The 17,886-nt window shown below is 39.8% G+C and overlaps 1 protein-coding gene across 17 annotated transcripts in view; it reads left to right on the top strand.

Annotated features, from left to right (window-relative positions):
- DLG1 (discs large MAGUK scaffold protein 1) overlaps positions 1–17,886 on the top strand; it is a 360,872-nt gene that overhangs the window by 72,633 nt on the left and 270,353 nt on the right. For 16 of the 17 annotated variants that reach the window (XM_065557448.1, XM_005295637.5, XM_065557447.1 and 13 more), the window contains exon 4: positions 15,732–15,884. The exons of the other annotated variant lie outside the window; for it this stretch is intronic. Coding sequence is in view for 15 of the 16 variants with exons in the window: in XM_005295637.5 (XP_005295694.1) it covers positions 15,732–15,884 (153 nt within the window). In the remaining variant the exon portion in view is untranslated. The remainder of the gene's footprint in view (positions 1–15,731; positions 15,885–17,886) is intronic. 17 annotated transcript variants of the gene reach the window in all.

Genomic DNA, 17,886 nt, shown 5'->3' with positions numbered 1-17,886 from the left:
GTCATGAGGCATGAATCTTGGCTACATTCCTTGGGGTTCCTCAGTAATATAAAATATCACTGAAGAGCTGACATTTAATGAGGGTAATTTGTTCAGTAATATGACTAAGGCCTTGTCTACACCGCCACTTTACAGCACTGCAATTTTCTCGCTCGGGGGGATGAAAAAACACCCCCCTCAGCTCTGCAAGTTTCAGCGCTGTAACATGGCAGTGTAGACAGTGCTACAGCTCTGGGAGCTACTCCCCTCGTGGAGGGGTGTTTTTTTTTTTTTATATAGCGCTGGGAGAGCTGTGTTGTGCCTACACAGCCACATTAAAGCTCCTCTACGGCAGCGCTTTAATGTTGCTAGTGAAAACATGCCCTGAATCTCTTCACTTGTTCAGCCTCTAGAACAGCCCTCTGCTTTCTGGGCATTTATAGATGCCACAAACAAGCATACAGAGCAAGACACCCCACCCTCAGCCATTGTGTCATCACCACTGCTATAAACCACAGCACAAATGCCAGATGGTACAAAGAACTTGGCACTTGGCTTTCTCCACATCTTCTAGCCTCACCTTCTAGCTCAGGGGTGGCCAATCTGTGTCTCCGGAGCTGCATGCGGCTCTTCAGAGGTTCATATTCAGCTCCTTGCATAGGCGCTGACTCCGGGGCTGGAGCTACAGATGCTAACTTTCCAGTGTGCCGGGAGGTGCTCACTGCTCAACCCCCTGCTCTGCCCCAGGCCCTGCCCCCACACCACCCCTTTCCACCCAAGGCCCCTGCCCCTTCCCCCAAGCCTGCCATGCCCTCACTCCTTCTCCTCCTCCTCCCCCACAGAGCCCCCTGCGCATGCAAAACAGCTGAATGCAGCAGGCAGGAGGCGCTGACTGGCGGGGCTGCGGGCGGGTGGGAGGCACTGGAGGGCGGGAGCTGTTGGGGAGTTGCTGACGTATTACTGTGGCTCTTCGGCAATGTACATTGGTAAATTCTGGCTCCTTCTCAGGCTTAGGTTGGCCACCCCTACTCTAGCTAGACATTTCTTTCTGACAAGATGTTTGAGAACTGTGTTCCTCTGTTAATGCCATTTTATACTGCCCCCCAAATCTTTGGTGGCTGCCTCACTCACTTCGCTCAAGTGACATTTGGAGGTCACTAATGACAGACAAGTGGTGTTAGAGATTATTGATTCTGCCTATGTAATTGAGTTTGTCACCTTCCAATCATACAACCCCCCTTCCCAGCCCCTTTTCAGGTAGCACTCTCACAAGAAGATCCTCTGTTAGGAGGTGGACTCTCTTCTTCAGTGAGAAGCTATAAGCCATGTGACACCTCATCATCAAGGGAAAGAGGTCTACTCTCCACATTTTTAGTTCCCAAGAAAAAAAACATTGGATGGAGACCAGTTCTCGATCTACTCCAGCTGAATGTCTTTATTAGAAAATCAAAATTCTGCATGATCACTTTGGCATCAGTAATACCCTCTGTGGAGAAGAGCACATGGTTCACAGATTTCAACATGAAGGATGCTTGCTTTCATGTGGACACTCACCTGTTCCATAGAAGGTTCCTCAGGTTCCTTGGTTTGAGTACACCAAACCATGAGACTCAATCTGGTGGGATAATTCTCTGCTCCTATACAATTTTGTAACTGTTAGTAAATTCAGTAAGATGTTAACCACTGATCTTTTATTCAGTAGCAGTTTGCTTTTATTGCAGCTGTTACTGTGATCAACCCTGTGGGCAAAATGAAAATCTACATGAACACTTGTAGGCATATGAGGAGTCTCTTTTCTTGATATATATGCTTCAAAGGAGGAGATACTCTGGATATCAGAGAACAGGATCTTGTGGCTCATCTTAGACCCAGATGCTCTGATATATTCATTTCTTTTTTAGCTAAGTGGCAATTTATATATAGGATCCTGGAGTGCACCAACCATGCCCCCTTGTCCTTGCTATATTGGCAGTGTTGAGCCTTTTAATTGGACAGAGGCACTGTATATTGCCCTGTATTTGCTGTTTGTTTTATAATTTGGAATAAGAATATATTCAGTAATCTGTTATGGAGTAAGTTAATTATTTTGTTACTTAAAAATTTCAAGGAATATAAATATTCTATGGTAAAACCAAAGCATGTTAGGAAGATGCTCACATTCATAAATTAACTTAATATGTCCATTATTTTTAAAGCCTTATTCATCAGAGAGTTGACAGGACCTCACTGTAGGCTATAAGGAGTACATTAGTATGTTGGTGTGTGCTTTGGATGCATTGTGAGGTGCACCAACAGTTCAGTATTGTACTTGCTGTTTTGTTGGTGTGGACCTTCAATTTCAAATTGTTTTTAAACAAAAATGTTTAAACACCACTTTTTCTTGGATGTATGTATCGTATCCTTCCACTATGAAAGCTACCTGGCAGTAAAACAGTCGGAGGAAATACTGAGTAATAGGTTATATAAAACACCTTTGGTGCAATTTTCAAAATATTACATTCTTTCTTATTTCTCTTAAGTTCCCAGGCCTCATTTGGCCATTGTTTTACTTGCTGTCTGTCTCCTGGGAGCCTTGTTGGCCTTTCATTAGCATTTCAAGTTGACTCTCAACTCGGTAGTTTTTGTAAAAACTGAAAAGCCCTGCTTTCCCCACATTAAAATGAGCCCAAGAACTTTGAAACAGTACTGTTGAAAGGGCAACCAAAATAAGATGGGCAGGTAGTGGAGAGGTGCAAGTGGCTCTTCCTCATCTCCATTGTCCTCCTGTAAGCCCATAGCCTGTTTGTCCTGTGATTCTTTAAACTTTAAAAATAATTAGGAGCGTGGATGGAATGGGGAAGATAGGAGGGAGCACTATGGTCCTTGGCTGCCTTTTTAGCTAAAGATTGTAAAAAGAAAAACTTCTAGGCTTATTGTGTTAAACTGGTTTCATTAAAAAGGGAAATTGGTGGTGAGGGTATGGTAACAATCTTCCCCTCAATTTTGTTTTTGTAAAAGCAGTTTAACAGAGCGGTTGTAGGAATTACTGCTTCATGGTGAAGAAGTCCAACCTGTGCAATTTTAAGAGTTGGTGCATGGCTTTGACATGCTCAGAAAAACATAAATGGCTAATTAGTACATGGATACTGATCTGATTTACAACTTTTTAAATTAAGCATTTATTTTAAGTTTGATTTGTCAATGGAAGTAATTATTTAATTGTTACTACTATACTCATTTTATATTAAGACAATAAATTGGTCACATTTGCATGTAGAATGTTAAAAGGCAGATACATAATATATTGTATTTTGATTATGCCTGGTTATTTGAGTACTTACTTGCAGAGGATGTGCGAAACTGAAAATATAAGTGTCAGGTATAACTGTGAAGGAGAGTAGAGGAAAGGGATCTTAATAGCTTGTCAGGAGGCTCTTGATTCATTAGTGACAGAAAAGGTATGTTTAGCTGAGGATCTTCATGTATAGTGTCCTGTGTTAGTTGAAATGGCATTTGCCCCAAGCAATGAAACTTTCCCTCTTCCTTAAGTGGCAAACATGAAAGAGAATATTTAAAAACTTTACTCAGATTTTCTGCTTTTCCTCTTATACTTGGTTTGAATAAGATGCATATAATTCAACTGTAAAAATGTATCTTGATAGTAACCAACAAATTATTGTGAAAAGTAAATGGATGTTTATTTGGAGGAGGTGTATTCCATGACTGCTAACACAATCAAAAATATGGAGATTAGTCTGTTCCACAGCTGAGATCACCACCTGCTTTGCACATTGGGTGGGATTTCATGTCCTCCACTACTCCATAGTTTCTCTGAGACATTTGTTCCAGTGTCCTGTGTTATGATGAGATGTTGGCTAATGACAGTGTAGTTCTTTTTTGCATGTGCTTATCCCATGTCTTTCTATTTTTGCAGTTCTACTTTTTCCTTCTGGTACTTATGCATAGGATTTTAGGGAGTATATCACATACATCTTTAATATTGAACTTTCTTTTTGTAGCAGAGATTACTTCCTGTTTAAAAAAAACAAAAACAAAACCTGAGGATACTAGATGAGTTTTCTTTCTTGTTCCTCCCCAAAACAAGATTTGTTGCTCCTGACAGCAGAAAACCTTGCCCTTTATGCAGGGATGTTAGCCTAAATTACAAGCTCTGTCACAATCTGGCCCATTAAATGCAATGACTAAATGTGGAATAAGTGATCTCATCTCATAAACGCAACTTCCTGCATCCCTCTGCATCTAGGGCAGGGGCAGTCAATAGGCGGACCATAGGCCAAATCTGGAGTATTATGATTCCTGATATCAGATTTGTGTCCATTAATTCTTTTGCGTAGAGACTGACGGTTTGGCCAATGTACAAATCTGACATCAGGAATCATTATACTCAAAAACCAGTGGGAGAACACTTTAACTTGTCTGGCCATTCAATGACAGACCTGCGGGTGGCTATCTTACAACAGAAAAACTTCAAAAACAGACTCCAACGAGAGACTGCTGAGCTGGAATTGATATGCAAACTAGATACAATCAACTCAGGATTGAATAAGGACTGGGAATGGCTGAGCCATTACAAACATTGAATCTATCTCCCCTTGTAAGTATTCTCACACTTCTTATCAAACTGTCTGTACTGGGCTAGCTTGATTATCACTTCAAAAAAAATTTTTTCTCTTACTTAATTGGCCTCTCAGAGTTGGTAAGACAACTCCCACCTGTTCATGCTCTCTGTATGTGTGTATATATAGCCCCTCAATATATGTTCCATTCTATGCATCCGAAGAAGTGGGCAGTAGCCCACGAAAGCTTATGCTCTAATAAATTTGTTAGTCTCTAAGGTGCCACAAGTACTCCTGTTCTTTTTAAGTTTGAACTGTGAATCATCCATTTTCCCATTATGTGGAGTTAGTCCCTGAGGCTCAAAGTTTCCGCTTTTCCAAATGGAGGATTAGATCTATTGAAAAATGCCACTGCTAGAGTCATTTTCATCTCATTCTTTAACTACGTGAGGCTTCCCTGATTTCTTGCTCTTTTCCCCTCTTACCTATTACATTCAGTTACTTCTCTCTTTCTTCAAGGTTCTGCATAGTGCTTTTCTATACTCACATTTACTCCATACACTTCTACATATCCTTTCCCCACCCTTCTTTTTTTGGCCAAATTCAACCTTTGTGTAAGTACATGCAACTTCACATATATTTGTGCTGCTTTTCATGCTGTCTCCAATACTTGGGTCAGGCTTGCCCTTCCTGTTTTCTCTCTACTTCTCCAAACCTATTGAGGTGAAACCTTATGTTGAGCTCCATATCAGTTATATGTGCTTGCCTTTGAACTGTTGTATATGTTTATTTTATGTGGTATTGTAAGCTCTTCAAGGGGAAGTACCGTCTCTTGTTTCATAAAGTGTCATAAATAATTGATGATCTTACCACCAAGATTTTGTTAATTTCACTACAGTGAAATATACCCTAAGTATGCATGGCTTTGTTGGTCTGCAGGTCAGTAAAATAGTCTGTTGTAGATGCCAGCTTAGAGGTTTGGGATTTATTCCTTGCAGGTGTAAGGAGAGGCCAGTATTAGTAGCCGGGAACTCAAACTAGGCTATACACTTAGTACTCCAAAGTTGGGAACAGTTTCTGGTTCCGAGGATGGTGACAGTACATAGAAAGTAGGTGTTGTATCAACTCTTCAGAAAGGTAGAGCCCAGATCTGAGGGTGCAAACTCTTGCCCTATTCCTCAAAATATTTGGACTGGTTTGAGTTGTAGAGAAATAATTTCCAGGAAATAGTAATTGAATACTTTTTATGTCCAGTTTTATCCTCACATAGACAAAAAACCCTGACAAAAATTACAGACATTGGAAGAACTCTGGGTGAAAGTAAACTTGGGTTTTAAAATTAAGCCGTTTTCTGACCCATGTCCTTAAATTCTTGGATGAACAGGCTATATAGATGCAGTGTTACCTGGAGAGGTGTGCTTTCAAAACTTTGTGTGCTCTGTTGTCAGGCAGACTATCCTGTTTTACCTCAGACATAAATCTGTTTTGTAGATGTAAGAATGTATTTGTTTGGGTTTCCAAGCATTGCTTTGCTGTTCCTTTGCTGGTTTAAAGGATATTTCAATCTGGCTTAGAAACTGCAAGTCTCCTGACTCTTTTCAAGTTTAAGACATGCTTCTTCCATCTTTTGGGTTTTGGTAGCTGCTGCGTTTGCTGTGGACATTTGTAAGACTGCATGTTTGGGCCTTCCCACTGTCTTCATGACCCACTACCAAATGGTTCTATTAATATTAACTGAGACAGATTTTGCACATAAAACTCTCTTAAGGAAAGATATTCTGAAAATTGAGTAATTTATACTTTAAACAGTTTAATGCATGGTGTCAATGGTTACTTTGCTTAAATATTTCATCTGTAGCCAAAAAATGAGAGAGATTTATATTAATGGAATTTATATTGTTAGTGTAAGCAACATATTCAGTCATAGATTGTTTAATTCTGTTTGTACTGGCAATATACTTTTATGTTTTGACTGTTTCCCTTGATTTTCTAGAAGGTAACTGAATTAACTTAGACTGCTAATTGATACTATAGTAAGAACTAGAGGAAATTATGTAAAGAATAGTAGAAGGATGAGAAACCTTTGAAACCTAATTACAATAGTCTTCAGGACACATTTTGAAATCACTGCAGTAAGGTTACAAATATAGATGGGAGAATTAAAAACTGTGTGGGAGGGTTCACTCTTCAAATCTACTTGCTCTGGTTATAGTAAAGAATATAATTTACTATATTGCTTTTCCTAAAACTACTATATATCAGTTCATTGTAGCTTCACTAAGATGTATCTCTAAAAACCTAGGTTTAAACTAATTTGTTTAATGTCAGGGTTTGTTTTTTTTAGTTAGTATATCTGTTTATAACACAGAACATTTAAAAAAAATTAAAGCTCAACAGCCAAGGGGGACACAAATCAGAACTTCAAAAATAATTTTTATGAAACATCTCTGCACAGTGTGCTAGGGAATTACAGTCAACTGACATAGAAAACCTGTTTCTTCTAAAGCAGAATACTCTCTTCCTCTCATTTCTCAGATTTTTCTTCTTTTTTTGTTCTTTTGTTGAAGTATTTTGTTTGTGGGGGTGGGATGTCAGAGAGAGAGAGAGAATCTCTTGTAGGTTTGTGAGTTCGGGGTAGTTACTGTTCGAATGACTTTCTGTTTATTGAGTTTTTCCTTCGTCCAGAATAAGTACTGCCTTAAGTATATTTTACAATTTTTCAGTGTCAAGCTTAGTTTGATTTGCTGGAAAACTGTAAAATAGCGTGATCCTATGACCTAATAGAGAAAACTTCAGCAAAGGATAACTAAGCATTTATTTGAAATAGTTAAACTTATTCCACACACAGGAACAAATCCTGCGTCCCTCCCCAATAGATGCGGAGGGCCCTATCTCTTGGAACCACAGTGGCATCCACTGTGTGGATTAGGGGAAAAAATCAGAGTTTTGTGACATTATACATTAGAGTAGTTCACACACATGGGATTTTGGCATGCTCTTTATTTGGAGAAGGGTAGGACTGGCCATTCCTTTCTCTCCATGAATGGTTTTGAGACTGACACTCCTGCTATTCTTTGGGCTGGTAGGGAAGATTTGTTCTTCCACTGTTCCACAGCCCCAGATGAACTCACAATTGTATAGACCAACTGCTTAGACTTACAAACGGTCATACAGGGTCAGACCAAAGCTCCATCTAGCCCAATATCCTATCTTCCGACAGTGGCCAGTGCCAACAGTCCCAGAGGAAATGAACAGAACAGGGAACCATCAAGTGATCCATCCCTGTTGCCCATTCCCAGCTTCTGGCAAACAGAGGCCAGTTACACAATTCTGTGACTATCCTGGCTAATAGCCATGGATGGACCTATTCTCCATGAATTGATCTATTTCTTTGCAGGGCTTTGGAGCAGAGCCCGGAGCTGGAGTGCGGAGCAGCTCCGGAGCAGTGGAGGTACAGGTTTTTGCCTGGAGCTGGAGCGGAGCCGGAGCACAGCTCCAAAGCCCTGCTTTTTTTAACCCTGTTATAGTCTAGGCCTTCATAACATCCTCTGGCAAAGAGTTCCACGGGTTGACTGCATTGTGTGAAGAAATACTTCCTTTTCTTTGTTTTAAATCTGCTGCCTATTAATTTCATTTGGTGACCCATAGTTCTTGTGTTAGGAGGAGTAGGAGTAAATAACACTTCCTTATTTACTTTCTCCACACTAGTCATGATTTTATAGACCTCTATCATATCCCCCTTTAGTCATCTCTTTTCCAAGATGAAAATTCCGAATCCTATTAATCTCTCCTCATATGGAAGTTGTTCCATACCCCTAATCATTTTTGTCCCCCTTTTCTGAACCTTTTCCAGTTCCAATATATCTTTTTTGACCACATCTGCACACAGTATTCAAGATGTGGGTGTACCATGGATTTATAATTCAGGGCTTTGGAGCGGAGCCTGTAGCTGGAGCGGAGCCGGAGCACAGCTCCAAAGCCCTGGAGTCTGGTCCTGAAGTTTTTTTGCTGTAAGATGGCTACCTTTACATCTGCTATTGTGTGGCCAGGGAGGTTGAAGTGTTCTCCCTGGCCACACAGACTCCAAAGAGAAACTGCTGAGCTCCAGTTCATTTGCAAATTTGACACCATCAGATCAGGATTAAACAAAGACTGTGAATGGCTATCCAACTACAGAAACAGTTTCTTCTCCCTTGGTGTTCACACCTCAACTGCTAGCAGAGCACCTCACCCTCCCTGATTGAACTAACCTCGTTATCTCCACACTGATTTATACCTGCCTCTGGAGATTTCCATTACTTGCATCTGAAGAAGTGAGGTTCTTACCCACGAAAGCTTATGCTCCCAATACTTCTGTTAGTCTCAAAGTTGCCACAAGACCCTCTGTCACTTTCTTAATGATTCCCAACATTGTTTGCTTTTTTGACTGCTGCTGCACATTGAGTGGATGTTTTCAGAGAACTATGCACAATGACTCCAAAATCTTTCTTGAGTGGAAACAGCTAATTTAGAGCTCATCATTTTATATGTATAGTTGGGTTTATGTTTTCCAATGTGCATTACTTTGCATTTATCAACATTGAATTTCATCTGCCATTTTGTTGCCCAGTCTTTCTACTGAGAGACAGTGTTTAAGAATTGGTGCTGCTTTTGGGACATGTTTTTGTCACTTTTTTGCTGCTTTTTAGGATCTGTACTAGAGGAAATATAAACAGGGCATAACCAGTAAGGCACTAACTAATCTGTGATAAACCTCATGTTCAGTCACTTTGTGTCTGTTACCGTCATACCCAAAGCATAAGTCATTTTCTGAAGTATAAAAGTAGAGTATGTAACCTTCACTACTTGTCAATTAATCTGATCTTTGTGAAAATAGTCCAGTAAAATCATGCCTTCGACCCTCTCTGTACTGTATTTTTATTTTTACACAATGTAAAGTAAGGGTAGAGGTACTTTTAGGAATTTTAGTTCAGCTCTTTGCCCCTCTACTCATTTGGTTTGTGCGTCTCTGTGGTGCAAAGTAGCTGAAATGACAGTGAAACAGGCTGTTTGGGGATTTTCCTGGTGTGAGTGAAATTCTCAGGTGTTGTAGAGCTTGTCATATATGGTTTTATGGTGCATCCCCTCTCAGGTCCCTCTGTGGGGTGGGGTGTTGAAAGCATGGAAAAAGGGCTCATTGTGTTCTGGCAATCCCCAATTGCTAGAATGGCACATTGGACCAGGGATGAACCAGCCCAAAGATTTGGGATTTAGGGGGATATACAAGTGGCAAAAAGCCAGATTGTACCATTCCTTCCTTCCCTCCCCCACTGTACCACATGTTGCCAATGATTCGGACCTCTGCAAATAATCGATGAGCATACAGCTTGATTATTATCTTCATCTTACTCTTTCTGACTTTCTTGCCAAAACGCGACTTTGATTGTGTATCGGGAAAAGGAGAACCTCCTCTGCTTAGTATTTTGTCTAAAAATTTACAGTGTGCGTGTTCCTCTTTGCCTGATTTATTTTTTTGTTTACCATTTTTTCTTTTGAAATATTTGATAACATGGAAATCATAATGTTGAGTGCAAGAGTGAAAACATTAGCTGCAAATGTGTTAAATGGAAAAAACCCAAGGCCATATTTTTAAAACTCTGGTCCTAATTTTTAGAGACTTTGTTGTCTTGATATTTATATTTGTACAGAAGATGCACTGCTGTTCTTGAACTAATACTGAGATGCCACATCACTTATGTAGTGAAAATTTATTAGTGTGTTGGTGGGTACTGTATACTTTTAATATAGATTACATCATATGTAACATTCTTTCCATTCTTGAGAGCATTTTAATTATCACAGGTTTTTTGTGTTGTCAGTGGACCAACTGGTAGCTGGAGACATGTTATTTCAATTAATTCACTTTCTGCTTGATGAGCCATCTGGAGTGTTGTCTCCGTAGGTCTATCAAGAAGCTGAATTCTTTGTTGAATTGGTTATGTTAAGTTGCAATTTAAGGATATTTGTTTTAACCCTTCAGTTGTTTTTGGCTATCTGTACAGATTGTTGCTGTCCTTTGTTTTAATGAGGTTCCCCATTAAAACAGTGGTTCTCAAACTTTTGTACTGGTGACCCCTTTCATATAGCAAGCCTCTGAGTGTGATCCCCTCTTATAAATTAAAAACACGTTTTTATATATTTAACACCATTGTAAATGCTGGAGGCAAAGCAGGTTTGGAGTGGAGGCTGACAGCTCACGACCCCACATGTAATAGCCTTGTGACCCCCTCAGGGGTCCCGAACCCCAGTTTGAGAACCCCTGCATTAAAAGAACGGTCATTTAAAAAAAAAAAATCTTCATCCCTGGGGGGAAGGGCTTAGTGATGTATGTATCAGGTTTGAAATACTCTCTGTAAGGTGTGAATTTTGATGGGTTTGACCCAGATCTTTGATGTTGGAGAAACTGAATAGATAAGTTGAATGCCATTAAATTTTAGTTATACTTTGAGCAGGTATTGTAGAAACCCCATAATACCTTTTTTGTGTTTGCCTTACTGATTTACTATCAAATGTATTCAGTTTATAAACTTATCAAAAATCTAACTGCCAGCCCTGTGAACTCGATTTGGGAGTCAAGCTGAGTTCTTTTCTTCTCATACACTACAAACAGTAAAGGTTCTGTGGGCCAAATGATGGCTTCAGTGACATCTGTGATTGAGTTTGAGCAAAATTCTCTGCTAGTTTAAATTGATACAAGTCCATTGAAGTCAAATGAGCTGCACCAATTTACACGAGCAAAGAATTTGGCCTTTAGTGTTCAGTGGATTGACACAGGTGTCACTGAAGGCCTAATCCAGTTTGCATAACCTTTTATTATATGATACATCAGAAGGAAAGGAATTAACTTGACTATGAAATACCTGTCAACCTTCAAACCTGTCAGCATATGGACACAGACAAGCACAAAGTGTATGGTAGATGCCCAAAATATGGAACACCTGGGTCTCTTGCACATCATGCCATAATTGAGAATTATGATGATTAACTATAAACCCTGAATGTTTTCTGAGTTTGTGTGCCCCTCACTAGGTCACTGTCTCTTTTGGCTACCTACCTTTTGTTCCCTTCCCACAATCACTATTTCCATTTTATTTGTTCTGTCCTGTCCCCTCCCTGACTGAGTCTTATAAACAGTAAGAATTCAGAAGCATATACCTGGACAGCTGAGCTTTCAGACCAGGCAGAAGCAGCTTGGTGTGAATGGAGGAGGCAGTAGCTTCTTTGGGCTGCTGCTGAACTCATCTTGGACCGATGGATGTGATGGGTGGCTCCGTGTGACTGAGAGCTGTCTTGAACCCAGGAGAGCTGTAAGAGGGTTGGATTGGGGCAGCAGCCTCACCCTTCTCCTTCTGCTCTGATTTATGGGGCTTTTGCCTCCAATATGTTTTTTTGGGAGGGAAGGTGAATGGAGACAGATGATGTTAGTTTTGTCTGCTAAGGTCTCCGTTCCAGCTGCAGAGGGTCTCAACTCTTGCCTGCATACCTGCTGGGCCAATATCTATGGACATGGCCTGTGTATGATGAAGTCAACATATACACATGGTGTGTGCCATTCCTCATAGATTCCAAGACCTGATGGAACCATTGCGATAATCTGGTCTGACCTCTTATATAACACAGGCCACAGAACTTCCCCAAAATAACTTCTTTGTGTCTCTCTCTGTCAGTTGCTCCCTAAACTTGACAATAATGATTCCTTTAGAATTGCTTTTCAGAATAAAAACACACTTGACCCATCTACTTTGGGTAGATATTAACCATCTCATAGCTGTGCTTGTGAGAATAAAGTGAGCCTGGTGTAATTGGCCAAAATTCCCTCTTTATTGTTGGGCGGTGTTGTGTACTAAATACATCTGTGTATTCATGTCTGAATATCATTGACATCATAGTAGAATTTTCAGAAGCCTTCACAATCCTTCGCCAATTTCAAGCACTCAGAAGGTGACCTTCCAGTGGTCTACTACCAGCCATACAACCATCTCCTCGCTGGTCATCTGGTCATCCCTTACTATGATGATCCTCCACCATTCCTTCCATAACTTTTTCAAGATTATTTCCATCTCTACACTTAATGTGCCCGAAGTACATCAGTTTGTGTCTGTTGATCTCTGACTTCAGGGTCTGCTTCTTTCCAATATTATTTCCAGGGTGGATAAAAATCAATGACATAAAAAAAATTGGATTTTTTAAATTTAAATTGGATTTTTTTGATAAAATACTTTCAGAGGAAAAAACCTATTTAAAGATAATTTTAATTAAGATACCTTATAGCTCAAAGATATCTCATCATGGAATAGGGATTATAAATTCTAATTCTATAGTATGAAACAATATATTCATTTATATTCAGTTGCTCTGAAAAAAGTGGGAGGAACCAAGCTGTGACGAACTGGGCCTGTTCTCACGGTGGTCTGTGAATGCTGACAGGGGAGTGTGGCTGGGATAGTCTGCATTGGAGGATGGGATCTGCCCGAGGGCGCATACCTGAGTGTGTAACATGAGAACCCAGGAAGGGGTTGAAGACCAGGTGACTCCTGAGCCCGGGAAACTGAACAAAGGCTGTGGGAGGGGTCGCTGAAGGGAGAGTGCTGGAAGCGAGCTGGAGAGATGGCTGGGAGACAGAGATGGCTCTGACCCCCCCCGAAGGGGGGTGGGCTGGAATGCCCTGGGACCCCAAGCTGGACTTAACTGAGGGGGTCCTGTTGTCTGTGCCTGCAAGACCTGTCTTGGACTGTATTCCTGTCATCCAAATAAACCTTCTGCTTTACTGGCTGGCTGAGAGTCATGGTGAATCGCAGGAAGCCGGGGGTGCAGGGCCCTGAGTCCCCCAATACTCCGTGACACAAGCTAACTCTCCCACAAGACTTGCGATGGAACTCAGTAGTGGACTGTTTTGAGCACTATATCAAGAACTGGCCTAATTGATGACAGTTTGTGAACAAAATCGTGAAGAAATCGATGGCACTGTCACAGCCAAAGTTCTCAACATCGGGCTTAAGAGAAATGTTGAACACATGCTGAGTACTGAAGCCTGTTTCTGTTGCCTTGAACAAAATGCAGGGAAATAGCTGTTTTATTGCTGATGCTGTTGAAATTTGGAAGGAAGTGAGTGAGGTCTTCAAAAGAGAAATATGCAATGACAGAGTTAAATTACAAGCATTAAAAAAAAGAATGGGACAAGCAGTGTCTCCAGTCATTTTCTTGCAAATATTCTCAATACTCGGTACCAGGATCAAACCTTAACTGCTGAAGAAGAGGAGTTGGCTATGACATGGACATCCAACTATCATCCCTCCATAATGCCTACTATGCTAAACTTCAGAGCTAAGGGGTGAACCATTCAAGAAATATATTACATATATTCAAAATGATGATTTGTTTGAAGTGCTTCTTATGGACACACGACTAAGTCATATTAGACAAATGTACTTAGTTGCTGCTTCAAGTCATTGGTGATCAGTCACTGGGTTAATCACACTAGTGCAAATCCCTAATATAGAAGAAACAACGAGGAGTCCTTGTGGCACCTTAGAAACTAACATGTATATAGAAGAGTTATCTTACAGTAGGGGTTTGTATAGTTGCAGCTGCACCAGTGGTTGGCCACTGGTGGCTGAAATCAGGGAAAATCCCTAGTGGTTTATCTGAGAGATATCTCTGCTGGATTTGGAAATGGACTGGAAGCAAGTAAAAATTTGAGTTTGGGAGTAATGTTTAATGTTTCTGGAAAGAGGCCAGAGAAGCCGCCACGTTTTAGAGTTTTGGATGAAAAGAATAAATGCATATAATAGCATTATTACCTTTTGTAATAAAGTTAAAAAAGGCAATACTATTTTTTTATGCAGAAATCGCATTAACAAGACTAGAAAATTAGGAAAATGACAATTTTCTATGACAAAAGAAACTCAAAAGCACAGTGAAAAGTAGGCTTTTTGGGGACTTACAGATCAGGAAACTGGAAATAACTTTTTTATATTTAAGCCACTGGTTAGCATCTTGGCCAGGTAAGTAGTGAGAAAGTTGTTACCATTTAGCGGCTTTGTGGGAAATGAATTGGTGGGTTGTCCATTTTCTAATGGGTTAATAGTCATCCTTATTAGGGATAATAGTCATCCTTATTAGGAGCTTTGGCAGAGAAGCCAAGGCTAAAGTGGGCAACTGAGTTGTTGTCATTCCATGGCAGTGCTGAGATATTTCAGTAGGGCACTAAAGAAGCTTGCACTAGTGCTGTACCAGTCGGTGACTATGTAGGATTTATTTGTTCAGCTTTCCTTAGTGCTTCATTTGCCTGAAAGATTTGAAAACAAAAGTATATCTATTTGTTGCTGACTTAGAAAAAGTCTGGGAGATACAATTTACCAATATTATTTAGTATCATAAATGTCTATGGTGGGTAATTGAAAGACAGATTTCATGACCTAAAAAGTTTATCATCTAAAATAAATGATTAAAACCTGGCAGGAAGGGAGGACAAGGATTATGGCAACAAGATATTGTGTTTGCTTTGGTTTGTAAGTATTATTGAGGGCCTAGAATCTTTTTTGCAGTGTATGTATGAATTTGTTTCTCCGCTGGGAAGGCTAAAGTTTGTAATCTTCATAGAAAAATGTATTTCAAGAAGATGAAGGCTAGAATAGTTATCCTTCCAGTATGCTTTAATCTAAAAATGTTTAACATTAAATGGACACCATGAATTTGAAATCTACTGACTTCTAAAACCAGAATTAAAAGTAGTTTGTTACTATCCCAATTTCTGAATCCCCTGCTGATTTTTGTGTTATGATAATTTTCCTACATTAAAAATATTTTTCAATCCTTTTTTGCTGTGTGAAAGATTTCACAAATAAAGGGGAAACTGACTATGCCTTGGAGATAGTGAAACTTACTTATATGCATATTGCTGTCAAATACACAAAGAAAACAAACTGATCTTTGGTTATAGGAATTTTAGAGGTTGCTTGTAACAGTAGTAGATAAAACATTTAGACATAATGTTTAAGTTGATTGTATTCCTTTAAATTTAATGTACTTTGATCTCTGAATAGTGGAATTGGCACCAGAGCACGCCTACTAAGAATTTTCCTAAGAATTCTTTACTATGTGTAATCATCTATATGGAGTGAATATTTAAAATGGAAATTTTTGTATATTCTACAGAAATATCGGTGTCAGGATGAAGATACACCTCCACAAGAGCATAGCACCAATGAGGTGACTGGTCCAGAGTTGGTTCATGTATCAGAGAAGAACCTATCACAGATTGAAAATATACATGGATTTGTTTCCCACTCTCACATTTCACCAGTGAAGGTAGGGATTTTTTTTAATGTAAACTATTTTTAATAGGTGTTTGAGATAATGAATTATTGCTTTAACAAACTTATGGTATTTTGGAAAATAGGTCTTGTTTGACAAACTTGATTTTTTTAAAAGAGATTACAGATTTAGTTGATAAAGGTAACTATGTTGAAATAATATACTTAGACTTTTGTAAAGTGTTCGACTTAGTAACATAACATGCTGAGTGGAAAAATTATTAAACAAAACAATGTCAGTAAACACATGTTAATAGGATCAAGAACTGGCTAACTGACAGATCTCAAAAAGCAGTTGTCATTGGAAAATCATCACTGAATGGGAGTGTTTCTAGTGAGTTTCCCTAGGAATCAGTTCTAGGCCTGATGATGTCCAATGTTTTTATCAATGTTGTGCAAATAAATATAAAATCATTGGTCATAAAATTTGTGGATTGTGCAAATATTGGTAGCCTGGTTAATAATGCTGAGGAGAGGACAGAAGCACAGAATGATCTGGATCACTTGGTAAGCAGGGCCCTTTCAAACAAAATGGCATTTTATAACAGCCAAATGCAAAGTTGTATACACCTCTACCTCGATATAACGCTGTCCCCGGGAGCCAAAAAATCTTACCGCATTATAGGTGAAATTGCGTTATATTGAACTTGCTTTGATCCACTGGAGTGCGCAGCCCCACCCCCCCGGAGCACTGCTTTACCGCGTTATAGCCGAATTTGTGTTATATCGGGTCGCGTTATATCGAGGTAGAGGTGTATGTAGGAACAGTGAATGCAGGCTGTACCTACAGAATGGGGGACTAGCATGGAAACTAGTGACTTGAAAAGGATTTAGAGGTCATAATGGACAGAAAACTGAAAATGAGCTGCCATCGTGGTGCTGTGGTAAAAAGGACTATTATGCAATCCTTTGGTATGAACAGGGAGTAGTCAGTATAAGTAAGGAGGTGATTTTACCTTTTTATATGGCATTGGTGAGACCAGTATTGGAATACTATGTGTGGTTCAGGTGTCCACATTTTTAAAAGGATGTTGCAAAACTGGTGCAGGGAAGGGGCATAAAAATGATTCAAGGGCTGGAAAAAATACTTTGAGAGTTTTAAGTTGCTCAGTTTGTTTAGATTATCAAAAAGGAGATTAAGTGACTTCATTACAGTGAATAATTTATCTTGGGGGGGAGAAAATACCATGTGCTAAACAGCTATTTAACTTAACAGAGAAAGATGTTAAAAGAACCAATGGCTGGAAATTAAAACTAGACAAATTCAAGTTAGAAATAGTGCACAAATTTTTCAGTGAGTTTGATAAACTATTGAAACAAACTACTGCAAGAAGTGGTGGATTCTCCATCTTGAAGTCTTCAAAGCAAGATTGTCTGTCTTTCAAGAAGATATACTGCTGTCAAACACAAGTTATTGGACTCAATACGGGGTTACTGTGATATTCTCTGGCCTGTGATCAACCTGATGTCAGCATTCATCATAGAATCCTAGAATGTCAGGGTTGGAAGGGACCTCAGGAGGTCATCTAGTCCAACCCCCTGCTCAAAGCAGGACCAATCCCCAGACAGATTTTTGCTCCAGATCCTTAAATGGCCCCCTCAAGGGTTGAACTTACAACCCTGGGTTTAGCAGGCCAATGCTCAAACCACTGAGCTATCCCTCCCCACCTGCATGTTAAGTTTTCAAACAAGCACCTTCATGCTTTCTCCCATGCTGCCCCTCACACTTGAGAGGAGCTCCCTGTAAATATCTGCAGAACAAACTTAGTATCCTCCTTGAAAACCCTCTGTAAAACTCTGCTTTGTCCCGAAGACTACAAAATATTTGACAGTGGCTAGGCAGTTGGTGTTCTTAGACCACTGCCTATCATGCTGGTCAATGTTGTCTCGTTTTCTTGTATTCCCCAGTTAGTTGGTCTGTAGCCACCTGTTGTCTCATTATGTAATCTGTTTGAGGCAGGGGCTGCCTTTTTGGTCTGTATTTGTACAACATCTAG

This window comes from Chrysemys picta, chromosome 9 (genome assembly GCF_011386835.1).
Source record: "Chrysemys picta bellii isolate R12L10 chromosome 9, ASM1138683v2, whole genome shotgun sequence".
Lineage (NCBI taxonomy): Eukaryota > Metazoa > Chordata > Testudines > Emydidae > Chrysemys > Chrysemys picta.
This window is presented reverse-complemented; position numbering and strand designations above follow the sequence as displayed.